This window comes from Chrysoperla carnea, chromosome 2, assembly GCF_905475395.1.
Source record: "Chrysoperla carnea chromosome 2, inChrCarn1.1, whole genome shotgun sequence".
NCBI lineage: Eukaryota > Metazoa > Arthropoda > Insecta > Neuroptera > Chrysopidae > Chrysoperla > Chrysoperla carnea.
The window spans coordinates 98,648,589-98,676,041 of record NC_058338.1 but is presented as its reverse complement, the minus strand read 5'-3'; the positions used below and the strand labels follow the sequence as shown (position 1 = coordinate 98,676,041).

Below are 27,453 nucleotides of genomic sequence, written 5' to 3'. Positions count from 1 at the left end.
TACGCAGCTTCTATATATCTTCAACGGTTTACAAGATGGGTTTTTTACTTTGAACGAGCAAAAAAAATTTAAAAATATTTCGAAACTACTTTCTAGAATTTTTTTTTCGTTCTTCTAGAATGTTTCAAAAAATCATTAGTTGAAGTTACCTGAAAATTTTCAACTCTTTATCTTTGTTTAACTGTGGAAAATTTCAAAGATGCAAGATTTTTTTCTTGATATCCAAGATTTTTTATTTATTTTTGTCGTGCTATATTTTGAGAAAAATTATACATTAGATTTTAAAAAGTGGTATGGCTTCGATACTGTTATATTAAAAAGGAAAATACCTTGTTGATTCATGTTCGTTTACAGCATAATTGTCGATTTCTGGATTTATAACTATTGAATGTATTTGCTGTTCAGAATTTCCATCACAACCATCATCTCTAAACATTTTTTCCTCCGCGTGGCGATACTTATGCTGAATTAATGCGGATTTCTGATTGAACGCTTTATCACACAAATCACATGAAAATGGTTTTTCACCAGTATGTAGTCGTTCATGTGATTTTAAATTAAATTTACGATTAAATGTTTTATTACAAAATTTACAGGAAAATGGTTTTTCTCCAGTGTGAAAGAATTTATGTTTATATAAACCCGATCGATGAGCAAATGTTTTATCACACAAATCACATGAAACTGGTTTTTCCCCAGTATGACTACGTTCATGTTGTTCAAAATTATCTTTACGATTAAATGTTTTATCGCAAAAATTACAGGAAAATAGTTTTACTCCTGTATGTTTAAGTTTATGTAGTGTTAAATTAGCCTTCTGACTAAATTTTTTATCGCATAAATCACAGGAAAAAGGTTTCTCGCCAGTATGAACTCGTTTGTGTTGATTATAATTGGTCCGTTGGGTAAAACTTTTACCACAAAGATCACACGGATAACGTTTGTTTTGAGTAGAGTTTTGTCCTGGAATATTTTTTTTGTCAAGTTTTTCGTTTTTAAATATTAATTCTGGATTTAATTGTTCCAAGATACTTTCATGTTCACCGATTCGTTTAGGTTCCAATGTAGAAGTTTCTTCCACAATTTCAATTTTAAGTAGTTTAGGGTCTATTAAACACCTTTCTTCTTTTATAAGTTCACAATCCGTTGCAAAAGTTTCCTGTTGCATTTCAGGTTTGATGGGGTCTTCGCCACTATAAAAAATAAATTACAAATTGTTATAAATACTAGAGTTTAGAAAGTGTAAATAAAATTTAAAATTGGAGAAGATTTTCTAGTATAATTTATCATACTATTCCCTGATTTTTTAATTTTTTTATAATTAATACCTTACTAATGTTTAACATTATTAAACGACACCATTTTTTTCACATAATTTCCAAATTTTTTTTGAATTCCTCTAATTTCTAAAATAATTCCCGGTCAATTATATTCCCTTATAATATCCGATATTCTAATCTACTGGACACTCTGAATTTGTTATAATAATGAAATTTCTAAATAAATAAATACAGGAATCTTACGCAATTGATACTAGTTGTAAAGTAGTTTCTCAGTGGTATGGAATCTGAATCTTATACGTGTACACTAGGCTTTAAACCAGAAAAAATAGGCAAATCGGGGGATTGACGGCAGAAGTGAAAAAACTTAAAACTTTGGAATAATTCCGTTTTTTTAAATTTTTTATAAATTTCATAATTTTAAAATTGATTTTATTAACATAGTAGCTAAACCTGCCAAAAAGTAAATAAATATAGTCTAGAAACACATTTGGCATTTATATTACTTTCATTTCTTTTTCAGTTATTTGGACTTCGGAATGGAAAGTATGTTTAAAAACATTCTTGGGTATAAATGCAACGACCTGCCAAAAGGTTTATCTATTCTTCAATCAAAAAATTTTGGGTGTGTTGGTGCACATCTTACGCAGACATTAAACTTGACTTAAGTTTTCAGCTTCAATGATAGTATAGCCCAGGAAAATAAAGGTTTTTCTGCTTAAAAAATCCAAGTGAAAATTTTTTCACGATTATCATTATTCGGAAGCAAGAAATGACCTATAAAAAGTCCATTGCAAAACCACATGCGCAATAAAAGAATTTTAAGTTTTCGGAATATTTAACTGAGAAAAGTTAGAGTAAGTCATTTACACTACTATAAGAAAAATGCGGTATTGTATTATTATAAGACAAATGGAGTATTTTATAAAATAGGCTAGCGCCCGTTCGTAACTAAGCCCATCGTTAATAATGTAAAAATTGATATATAAGCACTTCAAAATTGACCAAGATTTTTAAATTCATACAAACTTTTAACCTCTTAGGAGATTAATTCCTAAAAATCCCTTCTTAATACTCACTTACGTCATTCTACGGAACGTTGATGCACAATTTCATGCTACAAACGTTACGGCTGGTTTCAGCTGTACGTTGATCGATCAGTTAATCAGTATTTTCTTTTATATATACAAATAAACTATGTATATTTACAATAAGAAGCATTTACGCTCAGGAAAGTTGTTTAATTCATACATTCATTTTTTTTCTGTGGTGTCATACACAAAATATTAATATACTTTTACCAAAATTTCAAACAGTTGTATCTCTGCGAAAAATCATCGAATTTAGAACAATTATAGCTCGTTTGAAAACTTTTATTTTCTAGTTTAGGAATATTTTGCTCAAAATTAACATCACTTCTTACTGCTCTGGACTCTTGAAAGAGTGAGAAATATTATCACCAAATTTTATATAAAGCTTGACTTGAAAGCTTATTTATTTTTTTTGAAAATGAGCTAAAAAAAGTTTCCGTACGAGTTGTTTGGACCAAGATATACACTTTCCAAGCAAAATTGACACATCTGGATTGAAAATCCTGTATCACCTGGAATAATCATCGCAGTGAAATTTTTCTGATATCATTCGAAAACTGAAACTGTCTTCTTGTAAACCCTTGCACATATTCTAATTAACCTACGAAACTGATGAAGACGAATAACGAATACGTTGTTATAGAAGAAAACAAGCCAAGAAACATAGCGCTTTTTGTTTACGGCTAATCAATGACTAAGTTAACCGAAAAAATTCGCAAGAGTCAAAAAAAGTGTCGCAAAAAAATTAAATTGGCAAGTTCTAGATCTCAAAAAAATCTTTTGATTGATGTCTGGTAAATCCGATTTGGATACGTTGGTGCCAAATGAAAAAAAATTGAAAAAATGAGCGAAAAATGATCGTTTTTAAATTTGCTCATAACTTTCTTTGTTTTTCGATTTTAAAGTTGATATTTAGTGAAGTTATGAGTTGGGTTCACAAATTTTCAGTTTTTTTTAACCAAAAATTTTGAAAATTTTTTGAAAAAGGACACTTTTCGTAAAAACTTGCCTCTTGGTCGAGGGACTGCGGCAGAGCGGTTTTTCGAGAATTAATCTCTTCGTCTACACTTTTAACAGTAAGTGAAATTTTTTAATTTTTGATGCCGAATTTTGGTCTCGAAAAAAGTGCATTTTTTTGGGGTGGATTTTTTGCGGCCAAAAGTAAAAATTCGCACTGAAACTTGCACACGTTACTAACAAATACTTACTTCATATTAAAAAAAAAATTTGGAAAACGGTTGACCCTGTAGGTCATCCCTGTAACTTCCCGCTAAGTATCGCGATAACTTTACACATTCGACGCAGTTTTTGAAGCTTCGTGAAGAATCTTTAAGTTTCAATTGATAGAACAAAAAATTTTGAGGTTATTCCGAAAAAACGCTTTTTTGGGTTTTCTTTCGTCAACGATAACTCACGAACGAATCAACCGATTTTGACCGGACTGGTGGTGATCGACGTGGTTTTTTGATGTTGAGAGCTGATTAGTTTTTGGAATTGATCGATACAGCCGTTTAAAAGTTATTCAAAAAAAACCACTTAAAAAAAATTTTTGTTTGCAGTTTTTTTGAGATTTTTCGAAATCTATCGGTCCAAATAGGCCTCAAAATCTAATTTTGGTCAAGCCCTTTCGAATGGCACCACCCGCGATCAAATCGGACAAGCCGTTCAAAAGTTATGAGAGGTTTACATAAAACAATAACTTCCCTATTTTCTTAGCGGGAAGTTAAAAATATTCGCAATTATTATCTTTCTTAATTATTAACGACGGCTATGATCCCGTTAAAATTTAGTGTTTTTTCATCCAAAATGCACTTTTGTCAAGGCCTGATTTCGGCATCAAAAATTAAAAACTTTTACTTGCTGCTTTTAAAATATCATGCTCGAAGAAATTTAGTTTTGACTTTTACGAATTTTTTTGGGTTAACTTAGCCCTTCGGTAGCCGTAAACAAAAAACGCTATATTTTTTGGCTTGTTTTGTCAAATTTAACATTGGGCCTCCATAGACTAATTGGATTAGGATTATTTTGTAAAAAATTATACCACTCTGCCAATTTTCGTTTTTTTAAAACTATGTTAAAAACAGAATTTTTCTATATTTTTACCCCGACTATACAATAGCGAGGGTTATATGTTAGACCCATATGTATGTATGTTCATCTGTTCTCGCCTAGCTTCTAAAATACTTATCGTAAATTGACAAATGCGGTATCGTTAGAAACGTCTTGATTGTCCGCTGGTTATAAACTATAAGGCGTCACATACAATTAAATATGGCGCCCTCTAGAGGACATAAAGTTATGATCGGTAAAGAAATTTCGATTTACTGATAGCGTGTTTGGTATCAAATTAAAGGGCGTAATTAGCACATTTAAAAAATAAGAAGTAATTAGCACTTTTCAAACATATATTGTAATACTTCACAAAACTATAACCTCAAAATAGTTTAAATAAAATAAAGTTCGAAAACTAAAACCACGACTCTCTAATAAAATCGTGCTCTTAAAAGCATGAAAACAAGAAAATATTTGCATCTGAAATTTTAATGATCAGTAAAATCGTCATTACAATCTGGGAGCCTCTATGATTAAACAGTTTTCCACAGGACAGAAAAGAGGTCCCCCGACTGTAATGACGATTTTACTGATCATAACAATTTCAGATGAAAATACTTTCTTGTTTTCATACTTTTAAGGGAGCGATTTTATTAGAGAATCGGGATTTTAGTTTTCGAACTTTATTTTTAACAATACACATACACAACATACAGTGTAAGTAAATAATCGAATAAATGAAACCAAAAAAACCGTCTAACTGAGGAATTGTCTCCTCGTCAGTAGATTTTCATGAGAGGCAGTCGAAAATGTTTGTCTGAGAGTACTCAAAATGGGTATATACATGAGTGCTTGTGATTTTTCGATTTACGCCTATGCGGCGGGGCAGAAGTTCCCTACTCCCGGACACCATATTCTCTTTTAAAAAAACTATTGGGTTTTATATTTTGGACAATTTTGATATTTTTTTAACTCTGACATTTTTTACTTAACCTCACCGTTTTCGAGATATAAGCATTTGAAGAAAAAAAAATTGCCGATTCTTTCCTAAAACTAGTTCTTGACGAAATAAAGATTATTTCGTGATTTCGAACAAAAATTTAATTTAAAAGTATTTAAATATTATATTTTGGACTGTTTTTAGCATTTTTGTACTCTTGACAATTTTCACCAAACCTCATCCTCTTTGATATACAAGCGTTTGAAAAAGGAAAAATTCGTATTTTTGCTAAAACGAAAATGAAGCTTATTTTGTAGTTCTGGTTAAAAATTGGAAGAAAAAAAATTGCATATTTTGACAAAAATACGAATTTTTTTTTTTCAAACGCTTATATATCAAAAAGGATTAGGTTTGGTGAAAATTGTCAAGTGCACAAAAATGCTAAAAATAGTCCAATATATAATATCTAATAACTATCAAATTAAATTTTTGGCCGGAACCACGAAATAATCTTTATTTTCGTCCAGAACGCAAAATTTTTTTTTTTCAAATGCTTATATCTCGAAAACTTTATAAAATGTTAGAGATAAAAAATATTAAAAATTTTCCCAAAAATAAATCCCAATAGTTATTTTTAAATGTTTAATAAAAAGAACATGGTGTACAGGAGTAGAGAACTGGCCCCCCGCATGAGCGTAAATCGAAAAAATACAAACACTAATGTATATGACATTTTTGAGTACACTCAGACAAACATTTTCCACTGGCTCCCATAAAAATCCACTGACTAGGAGACAATTCTTGGGTGAAATGCTTCATTTCCTACAGTAATGTAAGTAAACACAATACAAGCTTAGTACGTCGATTAAACATTTTAATAAAATCTTATTGCTTTAACAATTTGCTTAGAATGTGAATATCTTGATCCAAAAAGCAAGTACAAACTTTCGAGTAGTATAAATAAATTAATAAAAAATCTAGGAAATTGAGATAAAAAAGAAATTTATTTTGAAACAAACATACAAAGCAGAGCAGCTGCTAAATCTAGCTGCAAAAAAAATGGCTTAATTTAGAAATCAAGTCACTTTATGCTAACGAAGTAAATTGGAATTGGAAACATAGAGGTTCCACTTAATAATGACAAAATTTTAAATAACTTCGAATTTGAAATTAAGAAATTATATGGTTTCAGATTTATTGTTGGAGCAGATTTTTGAAATTGGGGCAAAAATTGAAATTTATTTAGAAAGTTGTTATTAATTTAAGAAGTAACATTTTTTGTTCGAAATATTTTTCCGAAAATCGTACAGTTTAGCTAAACGGAATGAAAAGTTTTACCCAAATTTGCTTTTTTGTATCAAAATTGTTATTTCGTAGAACTGTTCCTACGAAATCTAGACACTATCCAAAAAAATTGCAATAAATCCAATAAAAGTAATTTGCTAAGAAAGCTAAATTTTTGCAGTCAATTATAGAGCGAGAACCCGCTGCAAAATCTTGGGCCTAACGAGTAACCGGATAAAACCTTTTTTTTAGTGAAGTACTCACTATTATATTTTCAAATATTGAACGGCTACTAAAAATTATTATAATAAAATCGCTCAACACGGCTAAAGAAGTTTTCATTTCCAAAAAATGATAATAATTATTATCTTTAAACATTTTGGGACAAATTAAAAAAGGAAATTACCTTGTTGATTCATGTTCGTTTGCAGCATTTTCGTCGATTTCATTTTTTATAATTATTGTTTGTATCTGCTGTTTAAGATGTCCATCGCAAACATCATCTCTTATAGTTATTTTCTCAGTGTGAACACGTTTATGTTGAATTAAACTTAAATTATGACTAAATTTTTTATTACAAAAATCGCATGAAAATGGTTTTTCACCAGTATGAACTCGTCTGTGTACAATGTAATTGGACCGTTGAGTAAAAGTTTTATCGCAAACATCGCATGTAAATGGTTTCTCTCCAGTGTGCAAACGAGTATGTTGAACTAAATTTGATTTATGATTAAATCCTTTATCACAAACATTGCATTTAAACGGCTTTTCTCCTGTGTGGCCCATTTTATGATTAATTAAACTGAATCGTTGATTAAATCCTTTACCACAAACATTACATGAAAATGGTTTTTCCTTGGCATGAACATTTTTATGTTGAATTAAATTGCTTTTTTTATTAAACACTCTATCACACAAATCACAAGAAAATAGTTTTTCTTTTGTATGATACCGTTTGTGATGAATTAAACTATCCTTGCGATTGAATGTTTTCTCACAAAATTCACATGAAAATGGTCTACCTATAGTGTGAAGAATCTTATGTTGAATTAAACTAACTTTATGATTATATGCTTTATCACATAAATCACACGAAAATGGTTTTTCCCCCGTATGAATACGTTCATGTTGATTTAAACTATCTTTACGATTAAATGTTTTCTCACAAAACTTACAGGAAAATGGTTTTTCTCCGGTGTGAATAAGTTTATGTTGAATTAAAGCGATCTGATAACTAAATGTTTTATCACATAAATCACATCGAAAAGGTCTTTCGCCGGTGTGCACACGATTATGCGCAATTAAACTTGCTTTTTGACCAAATGTTTTATCACAAAAATCACATGAAAATGGTTTTTCTCCTGTATGAATTCGTTCATGTGTCGATAAACTGATACGATGCTTAAATCTTTTCAAACAAACATCACAAGAATATGGCTTTTCTCCGGAATGTACCCGTTTATGTCGAATATAATTGTTTTGATATAGAAAAGTTTTACCACAAACATCGCATGCATAAGGTTTTGCTCCCGTGTGAAAAACTTTGTGTCTGATTAAACTGCTTCGTTGACTAAATTTTTTATCACAAATTTCACATGAAAATGTTTCTTCCGCGGTATGAAGACGTTCATGTTGAATTAAAGTAGCTTTAAGATTAAATTTTTTTCCACAAATATTACATTCAAATGGTTTTTCTCCGGTATGAAGACGTTCATGTTGAATTAAAGTAGCTTTAAGATTAAATTTTTTTCCACAAATATTACATTCAAATGGTTTTTCTCCGGTATGAAGACGTTCATGTTGAATTAAACTAGATTTACGATTAAATGCTTTTCCACAAATATTACATGCAAATGGTTTTTCACCCGTATGAATTAATTGATGATTTTTAAAAGAATTTATTTGTCTAAAATTTTTATTACAAATATCACATGTATAAGGTTTTTCACCGGTGTGAATCATTTTATGCTTGATTAAATTGGTTCGTTGTGTAAATTTTTTATCACAAATTTCGCATGAAAATGGTTTTTCTCCGGTATGAATACGTGATACATGATAATTTAAACTCGTTTGTTGAGTAAATTTCTTCTCACAAATGTCGCACTGAAACAGCTTGTCCCGAGCATGAGTTTGCATATGTTGAATATAGTAATTTTGCTGATTAAATGTTTGCGTACATAAACCGCATGGAAAATATTTGTTTTGAATTTGTTGATGTTCGAAAGAATTTTCATCGAATATTTCTTCCTTTATGATTAGTTCCGTATTTAATTTTTGTTCCAGTTTGATATTTTCATGTTTATCTGTAAAAAATTCTTCTTTTTCGATCATTTGTTCATGAATTGATGGATCACTTTTTACTTTTATATCTTCTACATTTTCTTCGTGTATACCCCCTAAAATACTTTCATTTTCATCTATCGAATCATTTTCTATTTTAATTCTTACAACTTCTATATTTTCCTCATCTATTTTTTCTTTTATTATCTCGTTTTCTAATACCGAGTCATTTTCTGCAAGTCTTTCAATTTTAATTCCTACATCTATATTTTTTTCTTCTATTTCGTTTTTAATACCTTGTATTTCATCTGGAAAACTTGTTTCTTCTGCTTCATCTGATAATTCGTTGGTAACAGCTTCCGGTCCATCTATTTAAGGAAATAAAATAACAAAATAAATAATCAATATTTAATAATAATAATTCTTATTTTCATAAGTTTTTTACTTGAAACGGAATGGTGATTTTGAAAAATATTTTTACTCTTTTTTTTGACAACAAGTGAAAACAAACAATTGACTGAGTTAATTGTTGAAATACCATGTATAGACAGTGTTGATTACTCTATCACATTACACATACATACATATCTGACATATTTAACTGATATTCTCATATAATGCGCAAGTGTTGATGCGCAATCGTTTGTTTTTTTGACGTCACGTAAATAACAAAAGATATTCACTTTGATATTCCTATATTAATACATACTATAAAATTTGCATCTAATTAACGCCCTCGTGGGTAAACAGTGATGTTTACAAAAGAATGTTTGAAACAAAAGTTTTTTATTTTTTTATAAGCAACATTTTTTACATTTAAACTTTTGTTCTATCTCTAACGGTTTACAAGATGGGTCCTACGGACCCAAGACCCAATTGACCCATGATGCTCATTTACGAACTTGACCTCACTTTTTACGTCCTGAGTACGCTGTAAAAATTTCAGATCGATATCTTTTTTCGTTTTTGAGTTATCGTGTCCACAGATGGACGGACGGACGGACAACCGGAAATGGATTAATTAGGTGATTCTATGAACACCTATACCAAAATTTTGTTCGTAGCATCAATATTTTTAAGCGTTACAAACTTGGGACGAAACTTAATATACTATGTATATTTCATATATACATGGTCTAAAAATGGACAGATATACTATTCAATTAACATTATTACGTCACAAAGATGTTTTACGCACAATTTTTGGTGGGTGTTTCTTTTCTCTTTTAAAGAGTGCTTTTAAAACTGCCTGTAACTTTAAAATTAACAGGAAAAAATAAAAACAGTTTTGTTGTAAAGCTTATATATATGATCTTTCTACTTTTGTCAACAACAAAAATTTGATTCAAAATCTCAAATAATGAAAAATCATTAATTTTTCGAGTTTTCGCATTTACCATTTTCAACGTTGTTATGAAGAAAATGCCATGACAAACTTTTCAAAAATTTACAGTTAATTATTCAAATAATAAGGAAAGCCTAACAAAAATATAAAGCCATTACTGTTCTTGGTGAAAAACGATATTAAACTTACTAAATTAAGACGGGCTATTACTTTATTTTTATAAGGAAACCACACCAATTTAAGGTTCATAACTCAATGCCCAGAAAAGACAGCTTCACAAAAGAGCTACCATAGGCTTATAAATAACTGTATCCATTTACAAAATATTTTTGTTTTTAGTTTTTGAGATAATGGAAAAAAAAAAATTATCACAAAAAATATGAAATTTAATAAAATTATATTACTCTTGGCAACGTTGCACATGTGTTAAAGATATGTCATTGTATTATCAAAAGTAATTTAAATTTATTAATTATAATGGTAATTTTTTACTAAATTAAATATAAAATAATTTATTAAATATAGATTCTAATTAAAAAAAATATATTTTAAAATAATTAAATAAGTTAATTACTAGATGACTCGGTGAACTTCGTTTCACCTATAATTTATTTGATTATAACTTTTGATTAGCAACTATTAATCTTAATTAATCTGCAGCTTCAATTCATGAATAGCTATTCGTTGTGTGCGTAGTGATGGTAGGGACAATAAAATCGATGCCAGCGCCACCAGTGAAAAATTTTGGCGTTAAAGGAGACTGTTATGACTACTTTGCAATTCTTTACATGTTAATGTTATAGAAAATGTCAAATAAAAATTATTGAAAAACACTACTTAATTAAACTTAATGCATTAAAAATTGTGAAGATACGAAATCAAATTGCAAAAATATTAATTTTCAAATGTAAACTATCATAATTATTTATTTAAATTTGTGAATCAATAATATTAAATTTTCAATGTAGGTCATAATTGCAATCCATACAATTATATATGCATCCACAAAATTCTATAATTAAAGAAGTGTATCGTTACCATGGAAACGCCTCCAATAAAACTCACGCACGGTGCGAATACTATGTTTACCACTTAAAAAAGCCATTACTGACATCTCTAGAACCATTAGATCAATCTCTTGAATCTTGCTTGGGACTTCAATTAATTGGTAGCTATACTATGCTTGATCCCGCTTAGTCCCCGCAGATCCCGCAAAACACAAACTTTACTTCCATCTCTTAGACAATTAGATGGCACTTGGGCCTATCTTAGGCATTCGGTGGTGAAGCTGATAACACTCGCATACAGTTCCCATTCATAAAAACCTATTATTAATATGCTTAGTTCCGCTAAAATTTTGACTATTAACTATTATTTAACTATTGATCAATTAGTTTGTCAGTCGCACATACCTAAACAACGTAAGCAAAGTATCTACTATCTACCTAATTATACCATGTATATCTGAAATATACATAGTATATAAGTTTAGTCCCAAGTTTGTAATGCTTAAAAATATTGATGCTACGAACAAAATTTTGGTATAGATGTTCGTAGAATCACCTAATTAGTCCATTTCCGGTTATCTGTCTGTCTGTCTGTCTATCGTCTGTCTGTCTGTCATCACGATTACTCAAAAACAAAAAGAGATATCAAGTTTTTAAATGAGCAGCATAGGTCAATTGGGTCTTGGGTCCGTAGGACCCATCTTGTAAACCGTTAGAGATAGAACAAAAGTTTAAATGTAAAAAAGGTTCCTTATAAAAAAATAAACAACTTTTGTTTGAATTTTTGAAGTTATACTTCTTTTGGCGCGTTTGGATGAGAGTGAATTTGTGAGCTGCGCGCGCACGAACGACATGATGAAGTTAGCCACAGAATTGAAATAATAAAAAAATATATTTTCAACACTGAATATAGTTACAGTACTGAGTGTTCATACTATACACTACATAGTACTTATATCCCTGAGCCAGTTCAAGTCGATGGTTGTGAAATATAGTATTCATATGAATAATTAATTTTGAATGAAAGAAGTATAACTTCTAACGCGTGTACATAAGTACACACACTCTTTTTTTTTTTCTAGAAAATTATTGTTTATCCGTGAGAGCGCATATTATGCGCAAATTGTAGTACTATATGGGTATTTCAGTTATGTGTGTGTCAGCATGTATATAATGTGACAAAGTAATAAACAATGTCTATACATGGTATTTCAACAATTAACTCAGTCAATTATTTAGAAGTGGTTCTCGGGGAACGATGTCACCTGTAAGTATTACCGTGTATAATTTCAAATATGTATTTAGAATAATTTAAATTGAAATTCATAAATGAATATTTATAGTATAAACCTCAACAAATAACTTATGAGAGGTTTTAATTTATTTTTGGACAGTCCTTTTCAATTTCCCTTAATAATATGGTCTCATAGCAACTACGAAAATTAAATTTATTTAATAATTAGAAGTATTTTACAACAATTTTTTAGCACTTCAGTAAAAATTAATGATTTTTCGGATTTAAAAGATTAAATTTCCATAAATTACCTGTTTCTCCGACGTGAAGTCGTTTATGTTGAACTAAACTACTTCTACGATTAAATCCTACGTGACACTTATCACATGGAAATTTTTCTTGTCCCGTATGGGTTCTTTTATGACGACTTAAATTTGCTGGCTGATTAAATGTTTTCCCACAAATATCACATGCAAAAGGTTCTTCCCCGGTATGAACTAGTTTATGTAGAGTTAAAGCACTTTTACGATTAAATCGTTTATCACAAATATCACAGATAAAAGGTTTTTCGCCAGTATGAATCCGTTCATGTTCAATAAAATTGCTTCGACAATGAAATGGAAATTTTTTACCACAAAATTTACACGAAAACGGTTTTCTATTTTCTACCAACTCACATGAAAATTGTTTGCCTCCAGTATGAGGAGTTCGTTTATGTTTAACATAATTACTTTTTTGACGAAATGATTTCTCACAAATTTCACATACATAAGGTTTTTCTTCAGTGTGAATAAGTTTATGCTGAGCTAAAGCACTATCTTGATTAAAACTTTTCATACAAATATCACACGTAAAAGGTCTTTCTCCAGTATGAATTCGAATATGTCGAACTAACAACTGTTTCGTTCTGAATGCTTTGGTGCAAGAATCACATGAAAAAGATTTATCCTCAGAATGCGTTCGTAAATGTCTAATCAGAAAACTTTGCTGTGGAAATGCTTTACCGCAAACTTCACAGGAAAAAGGTTTTATTCCAGTATGAGTTTGTAAATGTACAACCAAAAAGCGTAGCCGTTTAAATTTTTTACCGCAAATTTCACATGAAAGGCGTTTATCTTCATCATGTAATTGTTGTATGTGGGTACTCAAAGAACTTTGCTGTGTAAATTTTTTATCGCAAATTTCACATGAAAAATGTTTTTCTCCATTTTGAGAATGAACTTCTTGTTCTGAAATATTCTGATCTATTTGTTTGTTGATTGTTAAATCTGTATCTTCTTCAAATTCAATGTTTTCTTCCTTGATAAACAAAGAATTATTTTCATCAAAAAATAAATTATTTTCCATTTTTTCAAATTTACTCCGATTATAATTCCTACACCTTCTTCCTTAACCAACAGAGTAAAACGCATAGACAAAAAATAAAGTAATGGGACGTAAAACGCTATTTGTTTTCTTAGGTAAAAATAGAAATACAAATTGTCAAATGTCAATAATTACAGTGTTACCAATACCATGAGTAATAAAATTTTGATATAGCTTCTCATTCTCACGGCAGGATGAACTCATGGTTGCTGACTATGTCACATACTATATAGTTTAGCATTATTAGTGTGATCAAATTAACTTTTTGAATTTTTTAATTCTGAGTTCGGAGAAAAAAATTGAATTAAGTAGATAATTATGATACAAATTGAAGAAACTAAAATTGAACATTTTTTGATGGTCGGAAAGGGTCCAAATCTGATCTTTCGCGTCAGACACCTTCGGATTGAGTTAAAAATAAAAAACTTTTAATAAGCTTTGGCGCCGTATAAAAAGACGAATAAAATAATTATTTTAGTAACTTTTACTAAGGATAAGAGGTTGGAACTTTGGTAGGTATTTCTTTAACTATTGAAGCATATGATCACGTAAAAAAAATAGCGCGTTACCGCACCACAACTTTTTTAGGGCCATTTTACAAAAGTCCTTTTTTTTGCATTCAGCTGCGGTTTGCAAAAAGTATACATTCAATCTTGCTGAAATTGTGTGTGATACTACATGGGCACAAAAGCTACAATCTATTTAAATTTCAGCTTTTAATCTTTAAAACAACAAGAGTTATGAACTTTTGAAATTTCGAGCAAAATCGATGATTTTTTGCAATTTGTGGGGACATCGATGGACAAATCGGGTTCATCGGGAACTATCTAAAAAATGACGCCATTTTTTTTTATTTGATCACACTATATATGCCAGTCAAATCCTACATTACAATCACAAAGTATGATGTAAAGCTACTTTTTTGTATGTTATTTGAATCCCTTAGGAGAGTATGAAACCATATTTTGCAAGCAAAAACAGTAAGCTTTTTGACATTAGTTGCCATTATCATTTTGAAAGTATACTAAATTTGAAACAATTCAAGCCGATCTACAGTTCCGTAAGTCTAATAGTTATTGAGATATGATGCTTATTCGAAAAAAGTTTTCTAGCAAATACTTTGAAGAAGTCTACTTACTTAACAACTGAAACAATTCATTTATTGAAACGTCAAAAAAAACGCGATAAAAAGCTGCTTTTTTGGTGTAATGCGTTAAAAACTGCAAAATTAGGTATAAATATAACTCGAGACGTCTTTAGACACTTTCGTCCGTGACGTCTTATTTGTTTCTATTCGGCTGTAGTGAACGTGTTAAGAACCAAGTTTTGTAATGTCAGTTGCGCCGGGAGTTTGTTTTATTTGCCGGAATACACTTGAAGAAGGTGAAGTAAAATTAGTAAAAAAAAACCAGGCATCCTCCTTTCGCTTATCGAACTGAGTGTGAAGCATGGCTTTAATGAAAATAAAGATTTTTTACAAACATTAGATGAAGTCCGTGTGCGCGATTTATGCAGGAAAAGATACATCTCTAAACGTAATGTTATAGCATCTGCTCGTCGCGGTATCAAAAACAGACAAATGAAGACTTGAAAGTAGTACTTCAAATACGAGTTGGCTCCTTACCCAATGGCTTTGTTTTGTGACGATTGGCTCCGTAAGGGCACAACATCAAGTTTTACTCAGCTTTTACCCTATTTCGCAAAAACATCCCTATAGACACTACCACTTTGGTTGTGGTGGATGGAGGCTACTTGCTCCATAAGGTCATCTGGCACCAGAATATGTTAATCAGAGAAATTGTTGCTGCTTACGTCAACTACACATTAAGACACTTTGGAAGGAATGTAGTAGTTGTCTTCGATGGCTACCCAGAATATAGGATATCAAAAAGCACAAAAACTTCAGAAAGGTTACGTCGGTATGGAACTTCATCATATAGCAACAAAATATTCGAAGATTTTACATTAATCACGCTACATTAATCATTATTTATAGTCGCGTGCACCAAAATGTATGCACTTTAGAACCTTCGTTCAATTCAGTTCCGTTGTCAATACAAAATAAGGCTTAAAGTGCTCTGTTCTTTGCCATTTCTGTCGGGGCAAGTCATGACAAAATGTCCCTGCGATAGAAATAGACGAATTCGAGAACGAAGAAAAACATATCGAAAAACATACGACATTTGAAGTAGGCTTATTATCTAACGAAGAGTTGTCTCAAAATTATCAACCGGGATCCTCAAAAAAGAGTAAATTTTAATTTTTTTGAACTAACTATTTTCTGTAAATAAATGTTATTAGTCCCAATAACTTATGTTTTGGGCATAATGCGCTAAATGTTTCATATTATTAAAAAGAGGTAGTTTTTGTATTGATCTGCAAAAACTGAAAAAAAAACCGAAAATTTTACAGTTTTTGACGTATTCCGCAGGTAGCACAACTTTTTTTTTGCTTGCAAATTAAAGTTTAACACCTCTAAGGGGTCCATACCAAAAAAGCAGCTTTATATCGCTACTCGGCCCCATTTATACCAGGTGTAAAATTTTTTGAAATATTTTCTACAAATAGCATAGCAATAAAAGTATTTGCTTTTTTGGATTTTATTCAATAATTTTATAATAAGACTCGCAAGTTGAAGCTACCTGCAAGTTTTCATCCTCCATCTTTTATATTTTTGGAGAAAATTGACACCAAAGTTTTGCCCTAATTTGCCCCTGCACGAGAAAACTGATGTTTACGAAAAAATGAATAAACAAAAGTTGTTTATTTTGGTATAAGGAACATTTTTTACCTTTAAACTTTTGTTCTATTCCTAACGGTTTAGCATAAGCAAAACTCAAAATTTTAGCATTTCTGAAATTTTCCAAGCATTATATCTCAAAAACTAACAGACATACGGAACTGTAGATCGGCTTAAATTGTTTCAAATTTAGTATATTTTCAACATGGTACAACTAATGTCAAAAAGCTGACGGTTTTTGAATTAAACTGCATAAAATGAAAAAAGCTGAACATTTTTCAGTTTTTCGCGTATTATGCAGGAAGCACAACTTTTTTTTCTTGCAAAATGTGGTTTCACACTTCCCTAAGAGTTCCAAATAATATCAAGAATGTAGCTTTACATTACATTTTGTGATTTTAGCTGTTCTTATTGTAAGATTTTACTGCCGTATTATGTATGTTATATCCAGAGTAGTCATTGCACCTGTTGCACATTTCTCTCCAAAGAGGTCAGTCGGCAGGAGGTGCAGAATTATCTCAAGTGCCTGATGGGGTTGTCCGTAGGCATCTATTAGAAGAAATCATGCAAGAAATTATATAGGATATATGGACGCAGGAAAAAATGCCCGATGCCTAGAAAACTGGAATCATTTGCCCCATACACAAAGGCGACCTGACCATTTGTGATAACTATAGAGGCATAACACTATTAAACACGGCTTATAAAGTACTCACAACCATACTTAATAGGGGCACCACTGACCAACTTTTTCTTGTGAGACATATATTAGAGAAAAGCTATGAGCATGAAATCGACCTGCATAGCCTATTCGTTGATTACAAACAAGCATTTGACAGCCTGATACGCTCAAAACTCGAAAGTGCACTCACAGACATTGATGTAACACCTAAACTGATCAATTTAGCTATGATGACAATGTCCAACTCAAGAGCGAAGGTGAAAGTCGACAATAGTCTGAGCGAGCCATTCAACATATCGTCCGGAGTTAAGCAAGGAGATGTGATGTCCACTACGCTGTTCATCATAGCACTGCATAAAGCAATACAACCCATTGACCAGAGAGGTACCATCTTCAACAAGACCACCCAAATATGCGCACATGCGGACGATATTGCCATAATAGCGAGAACTAAGGACCGTCTGATTGACGTGTTCAAGGAAATAGAAAAGAACGGTAAAGAGCTAGGATTGAGTGTTAACGAAAAGAAAACTGTTTACATGTATATGTCAGCCTCACCCGATCGGAGGAAAGCCAAGACCTTCAGATTGAAAATGTGATATTTAAAGGAGTCTCTCCATTCACTTATCTCGGAGAGCAGGTAAATAACGAAGGAAAAACTAGCACAGCAATAAAAGAGAGACTCCAGAGAGACAATCGAGCATACTTTGCAAATGTGAAGCTCTAGAAAAGCAAGCTGATTACAAGAAGGGCAAAGAAGAAGGACTTTGATTCGACCAGTAATAACCTATGGGAGTGAAAACTGGACACTCCCGGTAGAAGATCCGGAGAAGATAAGACGGTTCGAACGGAAAATAATCAGAAGAATCTATGGAGTGATACAAATCAATGAGACAAAATGGCGTATCCGGAACAACAGCTAGATATTAGAAATTCTGGACGGTGAAGATATTGTTAAGTTCATCCAATCCCAAAGACTACGTTGGTTTGGGCACATCCAGAGAATGGAAGACGCCAGGATGCTGAAGAAGATACTTAACGCCAAGATCTATGCTACCAGGAAGAGAGGAAGACCAAGGCTCAGATGGATGGACCAGATGCTGGATGATTTGAAGGCCATGCGAGTCACTGGATGGGGAACCGAGATCCAGGACCGCAAGGTCTGGAGGCGCATTGTGGAGGAGGCCAAGGCCCACGTCGGGCTGTAGCGCCTATTGTTATTGTTGTTGTTGTTGTTGTCCGTAGGCATCCTGAGATTAGCATGGATGCTAAACGTTAGACTTTACCTAGTATTTTTTGGTGGATTCTCTTCAAATAATAACCAAAGAGATAATACATATAGAGGACCCCGTGTTCTTGTCATAATCATATGATACATAGAGATTTTGTGTCTGCTATTATATTTGTATTATTTTTGTATGTAATGGGCAAGGACACAGGGGAACTCCATAGACTATTATACATAGAATAAACGAGGGATCTGCTAGCCTGTAAGTGGACGTGATATGAATGAGAGAGAAGACTGTTAGTGACTTACCCTGTGTCCTTGTTATAATCAAATGTACATGTTTACTTATTATATGTATTAGTAAATATAAGTATATGTATTCGACAAGGATACAGGCAGTGGCGGCTTTACAAATTTAGTGCCAGTAGGCTATAAAAATTTTTCCCGCCCATACTAACTTCTGCACTTCAAGACGCTAGTTCACAATCACTTTTACCGTTATTATCTAATATGATTTTTAACTAGGGTATCGTTGAGTCAGTTCTTAGAATTTTCTAACCACTTATGATTTAGTGAAGTTTACTCAAGAAATAGTCCTTGCTCTTACAGTTAAAAAACAATACGAACAATATCCCTTTTAAACTATAAGACCTAAGGCGTTTAGCCTTTCTTGACTTAGAGTAGATTGTTGATTGTTTTTCACCCGCTTTATTCAAGAAACGCTTGTCTGACCAATTAACAATTTGTTGCTGGTGTACTTTGAGTCATGCAAAGTGCTATATCCAAGTTTGGATAAATGTTCTGCAAATTCTATTTTCGCAAAAACGAAGATAGACTTTTTCATGATCCAGAATATGGTTATTAAAATTATTTCAGACAAAAGCTGGCATTGAAAGTATTCCATTCACTTTCATTCACTTTCTCATAAGGATACATTTTTCCCAGAAAAAAGCTTTATCCGTCCGGGTCAATGGTAACAATTCACTCATTTTGATTAGAAATGAAAACTTTTCCGTTTTAGACTTTCTACTTCCTTAATTACGATATAATGTAACGAAACACTTAGATCTTGATTTTTAAGCGCTAGCAGAGCATGCCTTCGCACGGTAGCACTTAAAGCAAACAATAATTGCGTGATGGACCATATTACACGTTGAGTGAATGGATCTAATAACATTTAGGTATACAGAGAAAAAATTAAAATTAAAAAAAAATGGATCAAAATTACTCAAAAATTAATATTACTCATTTGTAATATGAAACGCTATTGAAATATTTTAAAAATTCATATTGAAAAAAGTATACTTTACAAAGCGTTTAATAATTTTTCATATACAGACGTTGTGGTATTCGGTTTATTGTATAGTACTAAATTATTATAATTTTTGTTAAATTTTCGAGACTTCTTTTCTACGTGTATGTAATACCTAATGTTTGTTTTTTTTTTTTTTTTTTTTTTTTTTTTTTTGTAAGAAAAAAAGAAATCTTTTCAGTCAAATTTGCCGCTCCCTAAAATTTTTCGCCATAGGCTCCAGTCTACTCAGCCTGTTGGTAAATCCGCCACTGGATACAGGGTATGCGAGTCCTACTACCTAATAAAAGTAGGTAATTGTTTTAATTATACGAGGAAAGCATGAAATCTGGCTTTTTTCACTTCACCTACTGTTTTCTCTTGGTTTATCATTGGTTAGCTGCTGTTTTTTAGTTTTTATAATTCTCGACACTGCTGAGTTGGGCATCAAAATTTTAAAGAATCAATTTGCTCTGATTCTTAGTGTCTAACGTGGGGCCCGAAAATTTGGCAGAAGGAGGCAATATGAACATTTCACATAGAGATAATACCATAGAGATGTAAATTCGGCGACCATAGAGATGTAACAAGAGACAGATAAAGCAGGGGCGTATAGCTGTATAGATGCAGGCAAAGACAGATAAAGTAGGCGTGTGTAGCAGGCCTTCGTTGATCTTATACACCTTCAATATGTCTGTTTCTACCTTTCTCACTGCGGTTCACTTATTGTGTTGCCTATGTCTATTCAGCTGTATGGTATTATCTCTACCATTTCATGATCATTTGTTGTGAAATTAATAATTTTATACTTTGTATGTTCTTCTGTTTCTGAGTTCGCAGTTCACTTAACGATTGGGTGAATGGTTTTTGAAGAATCACCTAAAATCCCTGTACGATTAGCATTTAGTTCGGAGCGATTCTGAAGTTTCGTAAATGCTCATCTAATTGATAAATAAATACACAGCTTGATTTTTATTTTTATTTTTTTGGATCCTCAAAGCTCTAGGCAATAACAATAATTAATTGCCACGAACATGTGGTTGATTTTGTGATTCAAAAACAAGTTTCCAATATCTTCGAATACAATTTTAACCGATATCTCAGAAACAACTCGTCCAATGCTCAGATTTTTGATTTTTTTGTGTGTGTTAAAATTGTTAAATTACTTTAGAAAATGATATTTATTCAAATCGATGACAAATAGTTGTTCCTAAGTTTTTACAAATTTCGTAAGGATTACCCTTTTGAAAAACTTATGAAAAATCACACAAAAATTTTGAAGAAACTTATTTATTCCATAAAATATTAGTTTTACAAAAAAAAAAGACATTGATTTTGATACCAATACAAAAATAAATAATAGAATATTAAAAATATGAAATACACTTGAATATGTACATAGGTAGGTACATTTATTCAAGTAAATACTTTTTCAAATTTTTGAATACTTGAAGTATTCAAATTTAATAAAGTTAAGCCTGCGTTCAACGATAATTTTATCACTTAAAATCCATACACACATATACATATTTTTTTATTTACAAAGTTGTATTTCGTAACTTTTCTACAATTTCTAATTCTTTTAAATGTCTAGTTTGTAAAGTTTTTAATGTACCACGTCGGTGTACAACATTTACCGGAATATTCTTACTCTTTTTTCGATCCAAATTTGGTTTTTTAGGATTTTGTTCAATTTTAAAAGTATGTTCTAAATCATCCGTTCCGATTGACATATCAACCATTTTTATATTATCAGGCTTTTTATTAACAATTATTTTTTTTTGTTGTAAAGTTTTTGGTGAGAATTCGTCGCGTTTAATTGTACAACTTTTAGACGGTGTTAATTCTTTAGCTACTGGCTTACATTCAAAATTTTTTATATTGTTTTGTATAATTTTAATTCGATTTCGATTACTTACAGTTTGACCATATTCTCGTTGACGAATAAATTTTTCTAACTATTAAAAGAAAAAAAAAAAATGTTTATATATAAACAAAACTTTTGGAGTTAAAAGTTAAAATAATTATTTTCTCCAAATTATTTTTCGGATGGAGTTACAATCTTAGTTTTAGTTCTTGTAAAACTCCTTATGTGGGTATATGAGAGCATGAAGGCCATTCATTAATTACGTAAGGATGATTTTAGCGATTTTTATAAACGCAACCAATTTCAGGTATCAGACGTACTTCAAAATGGGAGAACTGGGACTCATAAACCTAACCCAAATTTCAAATGTATTCCCGCTTTGTGCCAAACGATGTTTTCGACCGAGCAAAACCCAACGCGTGATGTGTTGTCGAATATTCACGATTTATACCGATGTCGAAATTTGAATTACACGATTGCAAACCGTGTATTACAAAGTATTTCAAGATTTGAACATCGGTATAAATCGTAAATATTCGTCAACGCAACGATTTTAATTGGAACTTTTTTACAGGACACTTTATACATATAGAATGTATTTATACTAGAGTACTGTTATAGAATAGAATATATTATTTTTGGTTTCTTTTGGCAATTAAAAATTTTTTCAAATATCAAATAAAATCCCTTTAAGGATGTATGAGCATGGTAGTGGGGGCACAAATTTAAAAATATATATTTTCAATTTTGATGATAAATTTATATTATTACATGACGATATAAGACGAAAAGTAAGAATAAAATTTTTCGATATCTGGCTTAATTTTCAAAATATCGAAAATTGAAAATTTTGTTTAATTATTTAGCTTTCGATATTTCGAAAACCAAGACACATATCGAAAAATTTTATTCTTATTTTTCGTCTACATTCATGAAGTTATAACAAAATTCATCATCAAAGTTGAAAATAAGATAAAAATAATTTCAACCCTTAATCTACCCTGCTCTTACATCCCTTATATGGACGGTGACACTTAGTTTTTTTATTTTCTAATTCATTGCTAATATGTTTACTTTCTATTAAAAAGTTTTTTTTAAATTTGTTTTCATTCATTCCAAATGAAAATTATCAAAAACTTCCAAAATATGTCGTTTTTTGAGATTCCTCCATAAGAGCCAATGTATTTTATATCGATTTTTAATGACTTTTTTCTTAAAAATTTGCACGGATACCAAAGCTGAAATTTTAACCACATATTCTTTGAGTAAAAGACTACCTACAAACAAATTTTGAGCCTTTAAATCAAACATTGTTGTCATGCTCATACATCCTTAAATAAATATTGCTGCAGTAAATGTAATTTACTTGAATTTCCTAAGGTAAAACAAAAATTTAAAAGGAATGTGAATAGAGTTTCCACTTCTCCAGATTTGACCGAAAGACTCTTGAAATCGTGTAGTCGCTCCCGACTTCCGATACCAACATAAATTCTCCAGAATTCAGTAAAAAATATAATTTTGATTATCTGATTCATATTCAGACAAATTCGACAATTAACCTGAATTGTGAGCAGCTTTTAAATTACTTGAAGCAAATTTATTTAAATACTAGCTGTGAACGATCCGCTTCGCTGGGCAATTTCAATTTTAAATACAAAGATTATTGCATGTTATAACCTTCACTTCATATGTCGTCACTTACCTTATTTTTGTTCGCAATTTCGTAACCTCTAAAATTATCGGTGTTTCTCTACTATATTACGCATGTATTACATATACATCATAAAAACCTTCCTATTGAATCACTCTATTAGAAAAAAACGCATGAAAATCCGTTGCGTACTTTAAAGATCTAAGCATAAATATGGATATAGGAATAGACAAGAAGCGATTTTGTTTTATACTATGTATTGATATTGATTTAATTATGGAAAAACTAGGCGCTAAAAAAATCAAAAATATCGAACAGTATTATAATTCGGTGGTAATTATATTAATTTTACTATATCCTGACTTCCCGGGTCTTTAAGGTGGGGTGGCAACTCTAAATGGGAAACTGATAATCCAAAGGGAAATTTGAATGGTTTAATTGCGAATTTCGGCTATAATGCTCACATCAAGAATAATGCTTTTAAAATAACGAAAGGGATCATCTGTTAAAAGTACGCTTTAAACACAATTTAATAGAAAAGTTCTACAAAATAAATATTCTATAATCGATCTATAATCTTTTTATTCAATGAAAATGATTAGCTGGATGACCTATTGAAAAATTTATTTTTTTATATCGCAATATTGAAATCTTAAAAATTTTCTCGGATAAAATAACATGTATAACGCATTAATGAACATTAAAATTTGTTTGTAAAAATAACAAAATAAGCTTCTATAATCTGCCATTCATTTTAGTAAAAGGTGAGATTGTTCAATACACTAAATATTTATTGGCAGACGGTTTTATCGTGTACAAACATTTACATTATTTAATACATAATTTTTTAATTAAGTAATATTGCTACGTTAAGGTTTGTGCAAGAAAAAATCGTCTGCCAATAAATTTTTAGTGTATTGCACAGTCTTGCCTTTAATTCAAATGAATGACAGACTGTAAAAAGTATTTCTGTTATTTTAAAAACAAAAATTAATTTTAACTATACATTAATGCGTTATGCATGTTATTTTATACATATTTCTGTTGCTTGTGACCGTAATTGATTATATTTTCTGTCACTATCTGACAGTCTATTAATACCCGCAAAATTTTTTATTTGCCTACACAAAAAGACTAACTGATGCCAGAGATGTGGCTTAAAATTAGTAAGTTTTTTGTTTAGAAATATTGCAAGATACCTTTTCTTTTGTCGAATCGCTTTCACTTTTTATGATCTTTAAACCATTCTTTTTATTATTTGCTTGCGTTAATGTTTTAGTTGTTCGCGGTATCCCTTCTTTCACCAGTAACACTTGCTCTGATATGCTCGTTAAGCCAGACGAAGTGTGCAGTAACGATGACGTTCTTGAAAGGGAATCTGACGAATTCGCTGATACAGTCGATCCAGTATATATTGTTGAAGCTTGTGAAGGATGTCGAATTTGTGATTCTTTTTCAGGACAGCCTTTAGAATATAAGCTGCAAAAAAGTGAAGTTTTTAAAAAATGGATGATAAAAAAATAAACACGATATAATAGGTTTCTAACGGATGTCGATTTACACTTATCAATCTTTCCAGGATTTTGTCGTTATAAGCAAGGGTGGGTTTAAGATGAAGATGAAATAAATTGAAGGGATCGTAAGTAAAAGGATTTAGAATTTCCTTTGTTAATACCAACAAAATCATTAATTTAGTGGTATTATTTCAATAACCATATCTCAACTCGAAGTCAACAAAAATTTATCCTTATATTAATTTAGTGGATAAACTTGCGGCTACATAAAGTGAATTTGTTCTAGTCTGCTATCAGATGTTTATCAGAACAATCGCACTGAGCTACCTAAATAATCTTTCTAAATTTATGCCTTATTGCTTCTGACTACGAGCATACTCATCTATTGGTCTAAAAAGTAAATGAGAAGTTTTTTATATAAATAAGGAATTATTGCCCAAAGGCAAGACAAATTGGATAATCTCCCCGAGGAAAAGTTCGTTGCGCCAAAGCGCTCTTGCTGGTCTTAAATAGCTCCAAATGGATCATGCAGTATTGCCCGGGGCTGGCCAACCTACTTTTTGGTATCACAACCCTATGGTTTGAGTGGGAACACCTCACTATTGCTACTCAATCTTAACCTAATCTAACTTAAATGCATGATAAACCAAATCCAGGGTAGGGTAGCTACCCAACATTGCTCATCCTTAGTAAGCCCACTTTGCGAATCGCAATCTTTGCTTATAATAAATGTAAAATTTCGTATAATATTAGAAAATTTATTTTTTATTATGAATTTTAAGAATTTTACATTAGATGAAAAATTATTTTCTACTTTTTTTTTTATTTCCTATGGGTTTTTTTGCGATCTAATATAAACCCATTTTTTGTAGATGCTTGTTATTTTAGGTAAATACAGTCGGATCCCTGGTAAGTCGAATGAAATGACAATTTATTTGCAATTAATTTTATGTAAAACAAAACTTTTTTGATCTTTCTTAGACGTATTCAAAATTAATTTTAATGGTTTTTGTTCTTTCTTTCGACTTTAGCCCCAGTGCTTTCGATTGTATTATCATTATAATCTTCACCTGTCATTGTCAGTATGCTTTTTCAAGCAAATATCACCATAATCTCTTGGAGTGTCACCTACTCGCGAACGAGTTCCGTTTGCAGTCGCTGTTCTTATACTACCATTCCGCGATTGGAATATTTCCAAATATGATTTTTTATTTCTGCCAATCGGTAATATATTAAGTTTACCATTTTTGTCACCATGTTGTACAATTTCTAAATATGTTTTAGGTTTTGTAATTCGTGGACCATCAATCGCAGGAATCACTTTTTCAATTACCTTATTATTATGACAATGTTTAACAATTATTTCAGGATAAACTGGGATTGCAGTGTTTGTTTCCTGATCCACTTTTGTATTTGTATTGACGTTCTCACAATTCGATGATCGTGTTGCTAAACGTGTACAAGAACGTTTTCGAATTGGAATTCGTTGACGTGGGGTTGGTGTTTTTATATTTGTCGATTGTTGTTGAGTTTTACTTGAATTTTTTTTCATTTCGTTAAGATTTTGTTCACTTGAATATTCTCGAATAAATTTCGATTTTGAATTATCCACTACCCGGGGTATCCTACTAATAATTGACTTTGTTGATATTTCTAATGAATCAGTTGAAATACTCGAACTGCTAAATGATTCGTAATTTTCATTTTTCATGATATAACAATGAAAAATATTTCTTTTACTTAGGAAAATTTCTAAGATACATTTCTAATATTTTGTGACACCTTATAAATTAAAGATTTGAAAAAAATAAAATAATAAAAAACAAACTACAATTTTTGATTATTATTTAAATGACATTTTAATTTCAATGGCTTCTCGATTTGAAAATTTCTGGATTGAAATCTATATATATATAGAATGCTTTGTCCTGAATGACTGACTGAAGGATCATTGCACAGCCTAAGCCGTTAATCGAAGAGACCTGAAACTTGGTGAGTGTATTCTTAGTATGACGTAGGCATCGGATAAAGGATTTTCCAAAATTATATAGTTCAGTCAATCTGTCAAAAAAATGGAACAAAAAAACCCTCGTGATGAAAGTTGGTGAGTCGTTAGAAAATGATGTAAGATTGCTTACTTGGGCATGGCCACTTGCTACCTGTGTGAGTTTTTGTTCTTTCTACAGAAAAATTTATTCGAAAAAAAATGTAGAATACATTGTTATCTACAATTAATGTCATTGGTGCAATGTTGTAAAACAAAAAATGTGCGCGGTTTAAAGGATATGTACTCATGCTTACAGAATTATACTGTATCACTTTTTTATTTCATTCTTTAAAGGAACACAACGAATTCCATGATCGAATGCCGCGTTGTTTTCCAAGGGGATGTAAATAAAGTTGATGTTTATAGGGTGAGCTAAGCGAGTAAAAGCGGGTTGAAAGATTACATGTGGGTCTTTAAAATTGGTTCTCAAAATAAATCAACGATTTATTAAATGAATCTTTTATGGAATACATTGAAATGAATAATTTTCACGAGCGAAGCCGTGTGCAAAAGCTAGCTTAAAATATAATGACATCTTAGTGGTCCGGGAGGTCT

The 27,453-nt window shown here is 31.1% G+C and overlaps 2 protein-coding genes across 2 annotated transcripts in view; both read right to left on the bottom strand.

Moving 5' to 3' along the window:
- Nucleotides 1-19,705, bottom strand: part of LOC123293121 (zinc finger protein 91-like) — a 49,186-nt gene extending 29,481 nt beyond the window's left edge. Inside the window, exons 1-6 of the mRNA XM_044873835.1 lie at nt 19,571-19,705; nt 12,825-13,812; nt 8,570-9,295; nt 7,707-8,476; nt 7,054-7,517; nt 330-1,193 (exon numbers count right to left, since the gene is read on the bottom strand). Of these exons, the coding sequence (XP_044729770.1) occupies nt 330-1,193; nt 7,054-7,517; nt 7,707-8,476; nt 8,570-9,295; nt 12,825-13,812; nt 19,571-19,705 (3,947 nt within the window). The remainder of the gene's footprint in view (nt 1-329; nt 1,194-7,053; nt 7,518-7,706; nt 8,477-8,569; nt 9,296-12,824; nt 13,813-19,570) is intronic.
- A 1,652-nt stretch (nt 19,706-21,357) lies between these two features.
- LOC123293120 lies at nt 21,358-26,620 on the bottom strand. The gene is made up of 3 exons (XM_044873834.1): nt 25,922-26,620; nt 24,537-24,816; nt 21,358-21,777 (listed from the first exon to the last, which is right to left on the bottom strand). The coding sequence occupies exons 1-3, from the start codon at nt 26,560-26,562 to the stop codon at nt 21,358-21,360; spliced, it is 1,341 nt and encodes a 446-aa protein (XP_044729769.1). The 5' UTR covers nt 26,563-26,620.
- Nucleotides 26,621-27,453: the final 833 nt, after the last annotated feature.

What these genes read in the sequence shown, in the direction of transcription:
- LOC123293120 (XM_044873834.1), bottom strand. Translation starts at nt 26,562, where the DNA reads ATGAAAAATGAAAATTACGAATCATTTAGCAGTTCGAGTATTTCAACT. An exon ending in AAGCATACTGACAATGACAG is followed by an intron (nt 24,817 to 25,921) that starts GTGAAGATTATA and finishes ACTTTTTTGCAG; the next exon opens with CTTATATTCTAAAGGCTGTC. An exon ending in GCGATTCGACAAAAGAAAAG is followed by an intron (nt 21,778 to 24,536) that starts GTATCTTGCAAT and finishes TTCTTTTAATAG; the next exon opens with TTAGAAAAATTTATTCGTCA.